The following is a 16,250-nucleotide window of genomic DNA, read 5'->3' as shown; positions in this document are numbered from 1 at the left end:
CAACTTAAATGTGGACTCGATGCTAACCTGATTTCGAGTACAAAATTTGTAGACAGGAGCCTATGTTTCAACCCTCCCCATTTTATCGATATCGATAAGAATCGCAAGCGTGTAGCGTACTACACTATTTAAATCGGTTATGTTGGTATTATGGTTCCTTGACAGTTCTTTGTCGTAGATTATGGTAATGATTTGCGAAACAAACCGAGTCCACTCGCTAGTACGGAAGTCCGTCTCTTAAAACGTAGTGATTATATGCTCTTTGGTCAAATCAAGCAAAATTTGTCAATCGTTGATAGGTATCGCGTATCGTGTACCTATTTTATATAAATTTATAACAAAAAGGATGTCAATTCTATGACGATTTCTATCTTAAATTCTATATAGTAATAAGCGTAATATAATGGAAGAAGAAGTTTCATCGTTTAGCGATACAATGCAACTCAACGGTGAGATCGAATGGCAACCACTAGCTCTTACTTTGGTTGAATATCCAAAAGGTATGTATTATTTTATTACCACAATATATTTCGTCGTCATATAGAACAGACCACAAAACATAATATCTAAAGAAGAGTGATACTAAGTGTTTAAATACAATGCAAGCCAGTAAATGCTGCTAGTTCATGCGTGAAAGTTGCACCGATTTTGCTTTACCGAAGACAATAAAACGATTTTAACAGCTCCTTTACCGGCTGAACGAGTATCACGTATATCGTTAATTTTTTTACAGGTGATTGGATAGGGAAGTTCTTTGCCTTTATTAGCCTGTCGCCTTTTGGAATTGGCGCCGGATTCGTCACGCTAGTGTTATTTCGTCGAGATCTTCATACCGTAAGTTATACTTGATTTTTTCTCTTCATCCAATTCAATCACTTCATACGGTAACATGTTATTCAGAACTTTATTTTAAACTATTTATTATATTTTATAATAAAACCCTTTATAATGCAAAATTAAACCCTATCAGTTCGAAATAGAGTTCAAAATCAGGTGAGAATTATATTCCCTCTGCCTGATAAAGGCTTAGCTGGACTGGTTTGTTTTCTGGAGAACATACATATGCCTTAAGCAAATTTTTGGAAATTTACTCTACATAACTTTCTCTCTATATAATGAAAACTTTCTATCCTCCTGAGTCCCAGAGGCCTTTATAAAGGACAAATTCCAAAACATTATTTTTAACTTTCACTAAACAAGACATGGTTCCAAATTCAAAAACTAAACATCCCTTCTGGGGTCTAGGAGGCTATAGTGTCTAAAAACGTCCGGTCCCTTGAGTGTCACTATATAGAGTTTACACTGTATATATATATATTTTTTGTTTCAGATTGCCTTCTTCTTAGGCACACTGGTCAATGAAGTATTAAACATAATATTAAAGCACATAATATGTGAAGCAAGACCTCTAGCGAGAGGGCATCTGTACAATGAATATGGAATGCCATCTTCACATGCTCAATTTGTTTGGTTCTTCAGTATATATGTACTGTACTTTGTTGCTGTAAGGTAAGTTCATTGGATTACAATTTATATTAAATTATTGTTATCTTTCACTACCATAACAACAATTTTACAAGCTTTCATTTAACTTGCCCTGTTAGTATGTACAGTTGTGTGCAATATAATAGCAGTACATAAGAAAATGTAAATTAAGGGAAAACTATAACTTTAGATCAATAATATTGTATCTTTTTATATAATTATTCTGCATTACTTGATATTGTTTCAAAATTAACTGTAACCTTTACTTAAATGATATTGGAAGTAAACAAAAAAATATCATGAAAATCGGCTGAGTTTTACTAAGTTGCGGAAATTCCTATAAAAACGTAGGACCCTACGAAAAAAATACAATTGTGTACTATAATTGTAATTTAGAATCTTTCCTATTATTTCCAATCAAAGCTTGACATCTAAACCCAAGTCATAAAAAAAAAAACTTTTCTATAAGACGATCTTCGTCGCAGAGTGTACTGCTATTACAGTTGTGTGCAATATAATAGCAGTACAATATAATAGCAATCCGCCACTTAGTAAATCAGTCGATTTTCATGATATTTTTTTTTTACTTCCAATATCATTTAAGTAAAGGTTACAGTTAATTTTGAAACAATATCAAGTAATGCAGAATAATTATATAAAAAGATTATAGCTAAAGTTATAGTTTTCCCTTAATTTACATTTTCTTATGTACTGCTATTATATTGCACACAACTGTATGTGTGGGTCAAATCTTGGAAGCTAAATTTTATCCACTTCCCGGTGTCTGATTGAACTGAAATTATGCATACATATGTAAGTCGGGTGGCAATGGAATATTATGGTACCATCAAGCTAATCTGATAATGAAGCCAGGAGGTGGCCATGGGAACTCTGTGATAAAACAACGCAACCTAATTGTGTTTGGGGTTTTTAGAATTGTCTCTATGAGTATTAGTTGCCTGTGGAAAGAAAAGTACAATCAGCGATAAAAGCTTGTACCAAAAATGAAATTTTTGCCAAACACTTATTCTTATCAGAAGCATGTCCTCTAGCTGCTCAGAGGTTGCAGTAAAAGGTGTTCAATTCCAATATGTTTTAAATCTTTATTTTGACAAATCAAAATTGTATTTGTCTTAGCAAGTTTTGATCTCTGTGTGGCCTAGAGGCTATTATAAAATATATCTTCCCATTATATGTAAAAGTGATATGACCCAATCTTTAAAAATGTTTCACTACAGTTAGCATTTGGGATCACTATTTATCTATGGATATAATTTGAAAAGGATAGTAAACATGTTCATATTGTTTCAGATTGCACCATATAAACAATAATAGTATAATATCTGCATTGTGGAAAGGCATCATAGTCAGTGGGTGTTTAAGCCTAGCCGTGCTGGTGAGCATAGGTCGGGTGTACCTACACTACCACACGTCCTCACAAGTCATAGTGGGGGCCCTTGTCGGCTTCCTCTTTGCTACAATATGGTTTGCCGTGGTGCATAGAGTTCTGACGCCATTATTTCCTCATTTAGTTTCATTGTAAGTATATTAGCTTTGCATCATTTAAATTGTGTACCTAATGTTACTTTCTCAGTAATATATTTGTTAATAATCATAATCAACAGTCTTATTGCATGTTTAATATGATAAACTATATGGGTTATACTGAAAGTTCGTGAAATGAGCCACTTGAGATGGGGCAGTGAAAAAAAACCTTTATTGTTTGAAAATAAAAATCTTTATCAATTTTTTGAGGTACAATTCATTTGGATGTGATGTGTATTTTAGGAATGATGGCAGTATGAAAATTGTATAAAACAATTTTCGTGTTAGAATTTTAAACTACTTTCAATGTGTCTTCAGTCAACAACAAGTTTATATCAGGCTTTAAATATTATCTTATAATGAAGCCCAGTTCTTGTGCGTCTATTTGTGGTAGGTTTTATAAATTTAGTTGCTGTTTTTATTAATCTTACATATAAAAGTTTCTCAACAGCTCTCTCCAAACTTAAATCGCATGTGTGTGTTCTATAATAAAAAGTTACAAAAAAGTCGCATGTCAGCAGATTCAGACAACCTTAGGAATCCAAAAGAGTCGAGTAAAAAAAATCTTACATACACATGTATACGTCTTCTTCCTCGGTCCCTCTATAAGCCATATGGGACACGCAGTGCATGTTGTATGCGTCAGACAACATGAATCTATTTATACCGCAAATGTTCCATACAAAATCACTGAGGGGCCAAATTTTCTTACAAAAGTGCTTGAGGAAAAATGAGCCATGTATTTTTCAAGATGACTCTATCGTAAAAAAAATATCGGAAAGAATGAAGAAATCGAATTATAAAATAAAATCTTAAATATCTAGTATAGTTTTTCAGATTATATAAACTTTCAGTATCACCTGTGTATGTGTGCTGTTTTTGTCTGTTTCCCAAAGGTTTTAATAACTAAATCATAAGTAAATGCATAAGTTCTGCATAATTTTAGTTTTGACCATGATTAGTAATAGGACATTTATTGAAATACCTCCTCAACATATTTTCAAATTCTTTAATGTAAATGTGTTACGTAATTCACAGATTCTTTACAATTTACATAGAATCACATTATAACTTATGACCTGTCAAGTTGTCAACTTTAACAATCCAGCTAAAAGCTAAAAATAAAATACATTATAGTACAATACGTTTTGTAGTACAATAAATTAGAGATATGATTAGTTGTGAGTTTTAGAAAAAAATGTTTTAATCTTAGTATGCAGGTCTCGGAACCGGTTTTTTGGAAAAACTTTGAAATAAACATATATTTCGGTTTATTTTATACTCCAAATATAGGACTCGGTTGTGTTTTTAGATAACGACTCGGTCGTATTATTAGATTGCCCAATTAGAAATGAAATAATTTTAAATTTCGTTCCCATACAAAAAATACCGGTTTCCGATCCCTGTTAGTATGTTTCACAATGGCTTATGTGAAAAAAAATCCTTATATTTCAGAAAAGTCTGCGAGATGCTAATGATCCGTGATACGACGCTGATCCCCAACGTGATGTGGTTCGAGTACACCACGACGCGGCAGGAGGCGCGCGCGCGAGGACGCAAGATGGCGGCGCTCAAGCCCGCGCAATGACGGTTAGTTAGCTAAATATAGCATTCAGGGGAAAAGCAACATTACACGCATTAAATTTTAGGGTCGGCAACGAGCAATGAACACCTCTGGAGGTGCAGGCGTCCATAGGCTACGGTGATTGTCTACCAGGCGGGCCGTATGCTTGTGTGTCACCGACGTGGTTTATAAAATAAAAATAAATGCTCTATATATTAGGTTTAAAAATGTGGAAAGAGTTAATGTTATCCTTTTTCCTTTTATTAAAAACATATGACCAAAAAAGGAGAAGGGTAATTAGTAAGGAATAGGTAATTCGAAACTCCTGTCGTATTTTAATATATGACCATTCGTTGCGAATTTCCTACTTTTCACACTTGTATCGTAAATAACTATTTTGATACAAGTACAAATGATATACTAGTATTTTTCCTGTTCCTCTACTCTTACCTGCCATTTATACATTACACACAAGTGCTGTTATGAGGAATAGACAATATAGACTTTTCTTGAAACCTTTTATATTCGTGTTAATGAATGTATAAATGGCAGATAACAGTAGAGGAGTAGGAAAAAGTATGAATAAAATAGTTTATCTACACACATATCATAAACCCTCTATGATACCTTCAAAATCCGTAAATTATGGCCAACATTACGATAAACAGTTTTGTTACAACAAATTTCTTATCTGTGATAATGTAGCTTCATAACTACATAAAAATCGATTTGGTTATGCATTCAAATTTGGAACATCTCTGAAAAAAAAAGCAATTCGATTTGACCTCTATTCTAATATCAGTCGAGATGCCTTTTTGTTCGAAATCAAATGTCAATTGCATACAATTTTGACATATGTCGCATGTGTGTTTGTATCGAATGATACGGAAATAGGCCCCCGATTCTAGTTTGTATCTGAATTAAAAAAATAACTACATGCGTGAACAAAGCTTTAATTTACCGCCATTTGACGTACAGTTTATATTTGAATTAGTTTTAAGTTTAAAATGAATGTTTTGTTGTTTTTAAGGTAACTATAGCAAAAGTTTCGTGTAAAATAAGCGCTAAAATATTTCGGTGACGCCACCATATATCCGCGAGTTCCGCCATGTCCCAACGGAGGCTGTAATTTGGGTTAGTGAACATTTCATAGAAAGTTTATAATATGTGTGTAGATAAAATAGTGTATGTAACTGTACATAATTAGGCATTAAAACACTCGTGTGATCTTTTTAAGAAACTCACTTCGTTCATTTCTTAAACCCACACTCGTGTGTTTTAATGCCTTTTATTATGTAGCAGTCACATAAAGTAGTAATATATTCGTGCAGGTACGCCGCGCCGGCGCCGGCGCCGCGGCGGCCGCGCGCGTGACTGCTGGCGGCGGCGGCGCTGGCGCTGCTCGGCGCCGCCCTGCTGGCGCGCTGCTCGGGCCAGCCGCTCGTCCTCGCCCTGCACCCCGCACGCTTGCCGCGGTACGATACCTAGACGGTATTTTAAACGATTAACTTGTAAAAAATAAGCTAAGGAAAAATGTTACATTGGTCATTTTGGATTTACTGTGCCCGGGATCTAGTGCGGGTTTGGTTAATGGGGTTGGCGACTGTCGAAGGTTTTTATAGATGGCGCCGGCATAAGTTTCTTCTGTTTTTAGTTTTATAGTGCGATTTGGCTTAAAGGTTAGGTCCGAGTCATAACATTCCAAAGAAAAACAAGAATTTGAAATTTTTGGTAAGATATAGATCTATACTGGCCCATCCGTAAAAAGATTCGATCGGCCAATCCCCAATTCTGTTGTATTTTTTATTCTAAGCAGAATACGCCGTAGGTAGATACAATTAATCAGTTTTTTAATCTCCCGAGCGCTACTAAGTATCATATTTACATGTTCAGGATATAGTATATATTATGCCAGATGCAGATGCCAGCCTAGTTTGAAAAGCGAGAATCGCAAAGCGTGATGTAAATTCTTTTTTTTTTTTAACGGGTTATCCATTAAATAACGTCAAACTCTTGACGTAAAATTACATAAATAAACGTGTGACGTAATTAATGGATGACCCTAGTTTAGGTACACCTTAACCAAAATTACATAACACCATTGTAATTTTTCCGCTTTACTGTTTAAAGTACTTAGCTTGATTACTACTTTATTCGGTGCCAGTCGGTAGACCTAAAACATTAGTTGTGTTGTTTGCAGCTTACATTATTTTTACGAAATACCTATTAGTTGGTATATTTTGAGTGGCGCCAAATTTTATGAGCAAATACGATTTCACTTGTTTACTCACCGATGACTGAGGTTGTGAAACAGACTTCTTTCATTAAACATCCATAACCAGTTATTATAGTTGTGAACCATTACTCAATATGCATATAATTAATTATGCAAATAACTTTCAAAGAGAGTAGCTATGAGGTTTAACGCGCAAAGCTCAACACAGATGGCGCTGTTGTATAACGATTTTTAGTGATTGGCGGGATTTTATAATTTTGAATTCAATTTCAGGCTTCAAATAAAAAAAGATATATTATATCTTGTTTAAGAGCCTCGAAATAACCCCTAAAATTAAAATTAATGTTATTGCAAATTTGATGTTTTTCAAAAATAAATTTTAAAATACGAAAATCGCAACTATATTTATAATAAAAAGCAAGCAACAACTTGGCGCTTTACACCTTTCCCTAAGCGCCCTCTGTAGTTAGCAATGAACAGCTTAAAAACCTCAGTACCTACGAGTACATAGAGCTATACAAATTATTACATTTACAACTTGCTAGTACATAGCCTTTAGACTGCCAATGGCTGATTTAATTATTGAAAACTTTATGTCTTATTACATAATTGTTTGTGTATCATGTAAAAAAGACGTAAATGGATTGTAGATATTAAAAACAATTTGTTTGAGACAATGTCAAGGAAAACACTTCTTAAGTGTGTAAAAACTTATGAAATAAGGTTTTATAATAGTATGTATGTATTTATATTTGTATTAATGTTGTTAAAATGTTATAAGGAATAAAGGGAAGCCACTTTTAACAAATGATTTGTTGCCAATTCAAAACTTACTTATGGTATTAGGTTATTTCTTTTACATGAAGAAATAAGAATTGTAAATTCCGTACGAATAGTACAATCAATGCAAAGATCTCTGGCCCCCTTTGCATACCAATTGGTATTGTAAATTTATTTTATAACGTAATCAAAAAATATTGAAAGTTAATCTAGTAACTTTGTCGCCTTTTGTAACGGTGTTCGTTTGCGTCAAATCCGGTAGTTCTGATTTTTTGCAGACTTGTTTTTGTTTATAATCTTGGCTTAATGAATAATCCGAGTTATATGGAATTATTCCTAAATTATATGAAAATGATAATAATTTGCCCTAGTTGCTAAGAGCAGGAAGACATATTGATTGGACCTGGGGAGCCGTACCTTTCCCCTCCTTTTTTGGGGGGCAGGCACGGTACGATCTCGTGGCTAGCGGGCCAAATCAGCTTTGTTTGACCTTAGGAACAAGCGTGCCAAGCGGCATCTTACTTTGTCTACGAATACCAGATCGAAAAAATTATAAATTTGGAAAGACTTTATCTCGAAAATTATTAGACCTACAGAGACAATTCTAGTCTCGTATTGTAGCAAATTTAGTCTACTTTAAAAACGCCCAGAGAAGGTGCTATCAAAAACTAGTCCTATAGGGTTATAATCGCTTAAATAAATAAAAACCTAAACATTCGCTGTTTTTGCGATTTTTGGCAAAGTTGCGTTTGGCGCTCGAGGTTACAAACTTGCTGGTTTTTTCATTGGGCAAACATCATAAACAAGTCTGCAAAAAATCATAACTACCGGATTTAACGCAAACGCTAATGTATAAAGTTTACTATCTGTATGACCATTACCAGATTGTTGTTGTGATAAGTAGGTACAGGTCATAGAATCTAGAGGGGAATGGAAAATGATGAACTCAGGTAAAATCTATCGTGAATAAATTTCAAAATTTAATATGTCGCTAAAGGTTTCATATCTTTACCTCCACTCTGCTCTATTCAATACCTAAAACAATATTTTTTTCATCACACTTGCTCGAAATCTTATTTAATGCAGGTAGGTATACTGAAGGACAAAAGCATGTATTGCTCCCGGGGGAGTTATGGATTGTAAAAAAACTTATAGCTCTTTTTTTTATTGTGTCACTAATTCATACGAACCAAGTAGGTATGAATGAGTTTTACTTTTTAATTACTATTTTACAGTACATATGGTGCTACTTTACCGCACTAGTGCGATAATTAGCATATTACGTAACTATGTCGAAAATTTAAATGGATGTACTGTAAAACGTCGTACGATACATGTGCGAATAGGTAATACGCAACTCGTGTCGATTCTCCCTTCGGTCGTGTTTTATCACCACTCGTTTAGAATTTCCTATTTTCGCACTTTTATCGTAATGTACTATTACAGTACATATGGTGCTACTATCCCGCACGCGTGCGGAAATGAGCAATTTCCGTGCATTTGTCGAAATTTTAAAGAGCCATATGTACTGTAAAATATACGATACACGTGCGAATAGGTAATTCGATTTAAAACACTCCGTTCCGTTCGGTCGTGTTTTAATTTATCATCACTCATTGCGAATTTCCTATTTTCTGCACTTGTATCATAAATAACTATTTATTGTTTAGGAACATTAAAAATGTATTTAATTTGATTGATTTAATAGCCGTTAAAAATATTTTTACGGAATTTTCAATCGTGGTTGACATGTTTTTTCTTGGACGGACACATCTTCTACTATCAATAACTGTTTTGAAATAGTAACCTGTAGCGGCATTGTATAGGTTGATTCACAAAAGCTGGCACGGATTCTATATGAAAATTTTGTCAATTCATGAATTCAGTACAAATCTCGCGCCAGCCTTTTATGAATTTACCTATACAATCGGGCTACAGATATAACCTACTTATATATTCTCGATGACCACAGTATACCTACCTACCTGAAGTAATCAAATAATTATAAGCCGCTTTTATAACATTCCCCAAATGTAAGTAATAGATCGAACATCACGTATTCACCTTCAAACCTAGTTCATACGAATGTGTTCAATGACGCGAAAATATATAATAAATTATGTAGGTACTAGGTTTTTTATTTCTAGTCTAAGATAGCTTTTGATAATGTTTAAATATTTACAAAAGCAAGGCGTGTGGACGTTTCTGGCTAACAATATTCACAGGACACGATTGATTAATGTAAATTGTAAAATTCATTTTTCCTAACTTCTTGACATTCTGTAGAGTCGGAAAGCAATAAAAACACGTGCATAACATGCATTAACACAACTTATGAGACTTATGTAATCGTAATATACAATTGCAGTCCCTATACGGTTCTCTATGTAAATTTTACCGTACGCTTACCTACTATTTCATAGTCGGTAATTAATAGTACATAACAAACCGCAGTATATTTTTTAGCCAAGGAATTTTAGTAGAATACAAATTGATACATATTTTAGGAAATAGCTTCTGTGTCGCAAAACGTACTTAATTTGAATCACCTAGGTGTTGAACTGAAACAAACTAATTTTATTACTCGAATGATATAGGTACCTAATTTGTATGTGACTATTTAAACTTCAAGTGCGCAAAGTACTCTCAACAGCACACCTGCAGACGCAGGCAGGTTATCTACGTAGAAAGTTTCAAAATGTACTGTACGTTATGTACTTATTGTTATTGTTAAATTTTAGGTTCTTCGCTCGCTATTTTTGCTGACAAGAGTCGATAATATCGTTGATTTTTGTGATGTCCCAAAAAAAAACTTTATATTTTCTTAAATTTTATTGATACGTCATAGACTGCGGGCCAGGAGCATATCTTATCGTCTCCCGGCTCATACTTAGTCAGATAATAATTAAAAATTAGTCAGCCGGTTGTATCGCGGTGGAAAGACCGTCAGCTGGTTACATGATGTAAAAAATATGTGCCTTACCACTTGGACATAACTATGCGTAATCCGTTTATTGAAACGCCTGATGGAATCCTACATGCAAAGTTTCATGATTTTGTTATCACTATCATAAAAAGGTAAAGCGCTTATTTTTTACATGTTCATGCGACCAGCTGACGGTCTTTCCACCGCGAAACAACCGACTGACGATTTTCTAAATTCACAATGGCGTGTAAACTATCATCTGACAAAGTATCAAACGGTGGACGATGACACTTTTTTTTTCGTGTTTCGGTGGCTGCCATATACATACCCGCATTAACCACTATACGAATTTCCGCCGGGAAGGCGATTAGTCATGGAAATCTGTGGCTGGCTCGCGGTCTATAATAAGATAAACCATGCACAAAAATAGAGCCTAAGAACCTAACTATGTATTTTTGTGGCTCAGAAATTAGATATTTTATCTACTTAATTATATGTTTTATCTTGTTAAAAGGAGAGTAATGTTTTTCGAGCGTATGCATGTATGTATGTCCTTTTGTTTAGCCCCGCCCTACAGCCCAAACGGTTGGACGGTTTTTTACATATGAAGTTTCGTTGAATTCGTTAGAATTGTGGTAGTGACATAAAAAAAATCCGATTTTTTTAATAATATTGAGAAGGATAAAACTGTTTTTTTTTTCTTACCACAATATGGGTATCAAATGAAAGCTAGTGAAAAGGCCATTTCAAAAACATATTCAAGTAGTAGTCGGGTTTTTTTGTTTTTTAATTAATTTACTTGTTTGTGTTTACAGTTGTGTGCAATATAATAGCAGTACATAAGAAAATGTATGGGGAAAACTATAACTTTAGATCAATAATATTGGATCTTTTTTATATAATTCTTCTGCATTGCTTGACATTGTTTCAAAATTAACTGTAACATTTACTTAAATAATATTGGAAGTAAAATATATTATGGAATTTGGCTTCTTCAACTTCCGGAAATTCTTATAAAAAACGTAAAACCCTACCTAATTTTCATTTTCTTACTCGTATTGAATATACTATTATATAGCACACAACTGTACATATAGGTATTGACCACATACTGTCAATAGAATTTCATCCTTATTAAGTGTATTTAGACTCCTAATTATGATCCAAAAAGATACAAGAAGAATTAAAACAAATCTCACAAAACTGTTAGTTCAGTGCACATTATTATTGGCTGGCCAATATTGTTTCATTATACATAAAACAAGTTAAGTAAACATTTACTTATCTAGTCTTATTAAATGGTGTTTTAATCTGTCCTAAACTTATGTTATGCCTTATAAAACTTATTAATAAATTAGAATATAAGATTGTTTTAAACCATGCTCAATAATTTTATTTCTAATGTATTTATCTGTATTCATCTTTTTTTAAGTATTGTTAAGTCAGTCAGTGTCTATAGGCCACACAAGATAACAGTTATTTCTGTGTTGGCTATCTACGACAAACATAATAAATAATATAATACACCAATAATACTAATAACTGATAAATCGTAGTAGGTACCTACGTGAATAGTGACTTCCTCTCGGAAATAGCGTGGGATATGAATATGAAATAGATAGATGCCCTAGATTGCAGCCTACATCGTGGCATCAGCTAGATAGACTTGCAATTTACATTATATACCTAATATGAACCGGGAACCGGGACACATATAAACTAGAACCTAAGCAATGTTATCTCATTGTCACAGTATTGTCATATCCTATCAGTGGCGAGGTGTTTGTGAAACCCACTTCTAATTTAATTCTTTGAACGCCGAAAAACGCTTAAAGTCTAAGTGACTGTGAGTTCTGCCTCATAAGTGATGTATTTATTTATTATGTACCTTCTGGCTTTCATATGCCCCTTTGTGTGCGGGTGACACTTTTGTATATGACTTAAGGCGTTCAACGGGCATTTAATTGGCTATGTTAACACTACTCCTGTCCATTTATCAAAATACATGGATCGGTAAAGTGTTAAGATGCCGGTATCATACGTTCATACATACGTCGCTTTATAAAAAATTGGTCAAGTGCGAGTCGGACTCGCGCACGAAGGGTTCTGTACCATCTATATAAACGGCAAAAAAATTACGTTTATTGTATGGGAGGCTCCTTAAATATTTATTTTATTCTGTTTTTAGGGTTCCGTAGTCAACTAGGAACCCTTATAGTTTCGCCATGTCCTTCTGTCTGTGTCTGTCCGAGGCTTTGCTCCGTGGCCGTTAGTTTTAGAAAGCTGAAATTTGGCATGGATATATAAATCAATAAAGCCGACAAAGTCGTAGAATAAAATCTAAAAATATTTTTTTTAGGGTATTTTAGTGGGGTAGAATTTTTTTTTTGTTTCAACCATACAGTGTGGGATATCGTTTGAAAGGTCTTTCAAAACTAATAGGGGTCTTCAACAATTTTTTTGATAAAGTGAATATATTCGGATATAATCGCTCCGAAAGAAAAAAAAACGTGTCCCCCCCCCCTCGACCTTATGAACCAGACGTCAAAAAAATATGAAAAACATCGTGGAAGTAGAGCTTAAGAAAGACATTAAATGAAAACTATAGCGGACATGATCAGTTTAGCAGTTTTTGAGTTATCGCAAAAAGTTTCCCCTTCATAGTAAAAAGACGTACAGTTCATCCACAGTTCATCCCTTGGTTAATTATCTACTATACTTTAAGCTCCAGTTTAGCTTATTGTGATGGAAGAGTAACTACGGAACCCTACTCTGAGCATGGCCCGATATGCTCTTGGCCGATTTTTTAGTATTTGTTGTTATAGCGGCAACAGAAATACATCTATGAAAATTTCACCTGTCTATCACGGTTCATGAGATACAGCCTGGTGACAGACGGACGGACGGACAGCGGAGTCTTAGTAATAGGGTCCCGTTTTACCCTTTGGGTACGGAGCCCTAAAAAAGCAGACAAAATTAACTTCGGCTTACCTTTGTGAGACGCCTCGCCATTGCTATTGAATCACCTCCGCCGAAAATGGCATCATATACGATTAGTGACATCATTTCCCCAGAATGATAGAAATTGAACAAGTGGAACATGAAAATAATATTCTTGTACGGCTCGATTGGTAATAAAACAAAATATGTAAATACTTTTTTCTGTACAAAAATTGTAATAAATTTTTAATATTATATCAATGGTATTTTATTTTATTGCGGTATCTTCTTATTTATTTAGATCTTATGTTGATATTATATTACTGTCATAAGTTCTTCTATTTCTTGGCTTCTGTATCTTCCATGGAGTCGTTGTTAGAATTGGATGAACCTTTTGAAAAAATAAATAATATTAAATCCTGCAAGTGCGGTAGATCGAAAAGATATAGAAAATAGGTATTGCCATCCCACTCTATCACCACTTAGCTTCCGCTCTCGTACAACTGAGTACTATCTAGTTTTAAAAGGTATGAATTGAAACTGCTTTGATACCTACGCACGTAAAGTACGGCCGAATGCGAGCCACACATTCACCTTACTATAAATATGGTTGGCCGGTCGAAGTATTTAGCAGATAGCGCCAGTACAGCTTGAACTGCCAATCCCTAGAATTATGTGAGATTCTTGATTATTTCTTGGAATTTTATATGCCAGCCCTTTAAGCCGAATCATATTAAACTAAACTGGGAAAAGCTATGATGGCGCCATCTATACAAACCTTTTACAGTTGCCAACCCTTTTGTATGAACACGTGACCGTGCGCCGTAGTGGGCTGCTTAAATTTAACTAGTTGCCGTCCGAATCAGAAGGCACTCCTCAGTACGCTACCAATATCATATATAAATCTTGGAAAAATACTAGACGGATAATTTTTTCAAAACGTTTTTTGAATGGGTTATCAAAGTGAAGGGCTTTCAAAGGTAAAGCTTACCGCTCACACCGGGGCCCATTGAAGAATGGGAACCGGTATTCACTTCGGAAACGCTCTCCAACCATTCCTGAAAATACATTTAATATTTAAGTTACGACTGACTGTGGCAAAGATTAACACAGGTATCCAGGTATATTAAGCATAAGCAAGTACTTAGATGGCAGCCTGGATACTTATCTAAATTATCCCTTCGGTAAGCGGTTACCGTAGTCTACCTTTACAGACGTCTGCAACTTTACTTCTGGGAGGAGTCAGAGGTGCGTTATCGAATCCTTTAAAAACCTTTACATATAGGCATAGGTAAAAAACTTAAGTAAGTCACCTGTTGTATGTAGTTGTGACGTGTTCGAATAGACAATACTTGTTTAAAAGACACACACAAACAAAACAAATGTCTATTCGAACACGTCACAACTACATACAACAGGTGACTTAAGTTTTTTACCTATACACTCCTTTTAAATAAAAAATAGGGCTCCCACTCCCACCTTAAATGTCTCAGTACCTTGTCAAGCGGAATGAGCCTGCTAGATTTTTTCATATACTTGAAGTTTGCTTTCTGTCCGAGATCAACTAAATGCTTGGTGACTTCTGTGGTCGACATGGCCTTGGTCAGCATGTTTTGCAGAGTCTGAGGGTCTTTCGCGAGCAGTCCTGGAAACATGATTGCTAATGGTTTCGTTTCCCGACCGTCTTCCGATTCTACCTATAAATAAAAGGAAAGGATGGATAGTAGGTTACGCGTAGTTTGTCTTAGTTGTGCCTTAGACAGTCGTTTCCAGCTTTTTATACCTGTGGGCTGGTTATACTCATAAACGTTACAGCGCCTGCGTGTTTAATATAAGAGTGATGACGGGGCTGCCCAAATTCTGTAGTGCATCGGGGATGTCCGCGAAAGCGCGGGTAGACCGACATGCGCAAGCGAGCTACATCGCTTGTGCGCAGAGTGAGGGCCAGCTTCAACAGCATTCTGAGTATGTTAGCAAACAGATTTGATTGCATGTAAGAACAACTGCTTCTTGATAAAGGCACGCAATAATAAATAATTATACAGTTATTAAGTATAGTTATGTATAAGTAGTTGGATAAGATTATTTTACTAACACATTATTATTATTGTACCCCAACAACACTTTGTTTTGCAATTAAATTTTTTTACGAGTGTGGTGAACATTTTTGTATTTCACTCGGTAACAAGTTTGCTTAGCCATCGCAACGCTCAAGATTCCACTTATCAAACCACTCCTTCCGCTCATGGATCACACATAATTCGCTCGCTCTGGTATCAATTAGCATGAGGGGTTTAAACAACAACTTTACCCCTTATAAAATAAATAACTATATTTTAACTATTCATATCAATCTGTTTAATGATACCTACTCTCATAACACAGATATATCAGAATATTACCTCCTCGGTGGATTCAGAGGACATGGTTCTATGTGGTGTCTGTAAAATGTCTACCCATTCGGAGTCTTTGGCTATCAGGGGACAACATGGTTCCTCTAAATCATTGATATTACTATCGCCGGGTGGTCTGGAACCCTGAAATGTTCATAATAAAGCTAATCTGCAATCATATCAACAATGGACAACTTTATTGAACTTTATGAAATTTACTGATGCCTGAGAATTGTTCCTTGGTAATGTTTTAGTTTTAACTTTTTTAGCCTTTTTCTTTTTAGACTCATTGGTATTCATGTTGCAGAAACCATCATGTAATTGACTAATATTTCTTGAATTCCTTAGAGGTGTTCATTACAAAATATATGAGAAATGAAA

The 16,250-nt window shown here is 34.8% G+C and overlaps 2 protein-coding genes across 4 annotated transcripts; one reads left to right on the top strand and one right to left on the bottom strand.

The window, feature by feature from the left end:
- The first annotated feature begins 279 nt into the window (after window positions 1–279).
- LOC133533378 (dolichyldiphosphatase 1-like) lies at window positions 280–13,733 on the top strand. The gene is made up of 6 exons (XM_061872349.1): window positions 280–500; window positions 734–834; window positions 1,331–1,509; window positions 2,797–3,024; window positions 4,486–4,620; window positions 5,926–13,733. The coding sequence occupies exons 1-5, from the start codon at window positions 404–406 to the stop codon at window positions 4,616–4,618; spliced, it is 738 nt and encodes a 245-aa protein (XP_061728333.1). The 5' UTR covers window positions 280–403; the 3' UTR covers window positions 4,619–4,620; window positions 5,926–13,733.
- On the bottom strand, window positions 13,686–16,223 carry LOC133533380 (uncharacterized). Of its 3 annotated transcripts, XM_061872353.1 has the most exons (6): window positions 16,089–16,223; window positions 15,879–16,013; window positions 14,973–15,173; window positions 14,468–14,534; window positions 14,071–14,141; window positions 13,686–13,867 (listed from the first exon to the last, which is right to left on the bottom strand). In XM_061872353.1, exons 1-5 carry the CDS (start codon window positions 16,167–16,169, stop codon window positions 14,104–14,106), a joined length of 522 nt encoding a protein of 173 aa, XP_061728337.1. In that variant the 5' UTR covers window positions 16,170–16,223; the 3' UTR covers window positions 13,686–13,867; window positions 14,071–14,103. The 3 variants fall into 3 exon arrangements, with proteins under 3 accessions (XP_061728337.1, XP_061728335.1, XP_061728336.1); XM_061872351.1 differs by lacking the exon at window positions 14,071–14,141; XM_061872352.1 differs by lacking the exon at window positions 14,071–14,141 and having other exon boundaries at window positions 16,095–16,222.
- Window positions 16,224–16,250: the final 27 nt, after the last annotated feature.

Source organism: Cydia pomonella, unplaced genomic scaffold, assembly GCF_033807575.1.
Source record: "Cydia pomonella isolate Wapato2018A unplaced genomic scaffold, ilCydPomo1 PGA_scaffold_161, whole genome shotgun sequence".
NCBI classification, from domain to species: Eukaryota; Metazoa; Arthropoda; class Insecta; order Lepidoptera; family Tortricidae; genus Cydia; species Cydia pomonella.
This window is presented reverse-complemented; position numbering and strand designations above follow the sequence as displayed.

What these genes read in the sequence shown, in the direction of transcription:
- LOC133533380 (XM_061872351.1), bottom strand. Translation starts at nt 16,169, where the DNA reads ATGAATACCAATGAGTCTAAAAAGAAAAAGGCTAAAAAAGTTAAAACT. An exon ending in GGCTCATTCCGCTTGACAAG is followed by an intron (nt 14,535 to 14,972) that starts GTACTGAGACAT and finishes ATGTATTTTCAG; the next exon opens with GAATGGTTGGAGAGCGTTTC. An exon ending in AATGGGCCCCGGTGTGAGCG is followed by an intron (nt 13,868 to 14,467) that starts GTAAGCTTTACC and finishes TTTTTTCAAAAG; the next exon opens with GTTCATCCAATTCTAACAAC.
- LOC133533378 (XM_061872349.1), top strand. Translation starts at nt 404, where the DNA reads ATGGAAGAAGAAGTTTCATCGTTTAGCGATACAATGCAACTCAACGGT. An exon ending in TTTGGTTGAATATCCAAAAG is followed by an intron (nt 501 to 733) that starts GTATGTATTATT and finishes ATTTTTTTACAG; the next exon opens with GTGATTGGATAGGGAAGTTC. An exon ending in TTTCCTCATTTAGTTTCATT is followed by an intron (nt 3,025 to 4,485) that starts GTAAGTATATTA and finishes CTTATATTTCAG; the next exon opens with AAAAGTCTGCGAGATGCTAA.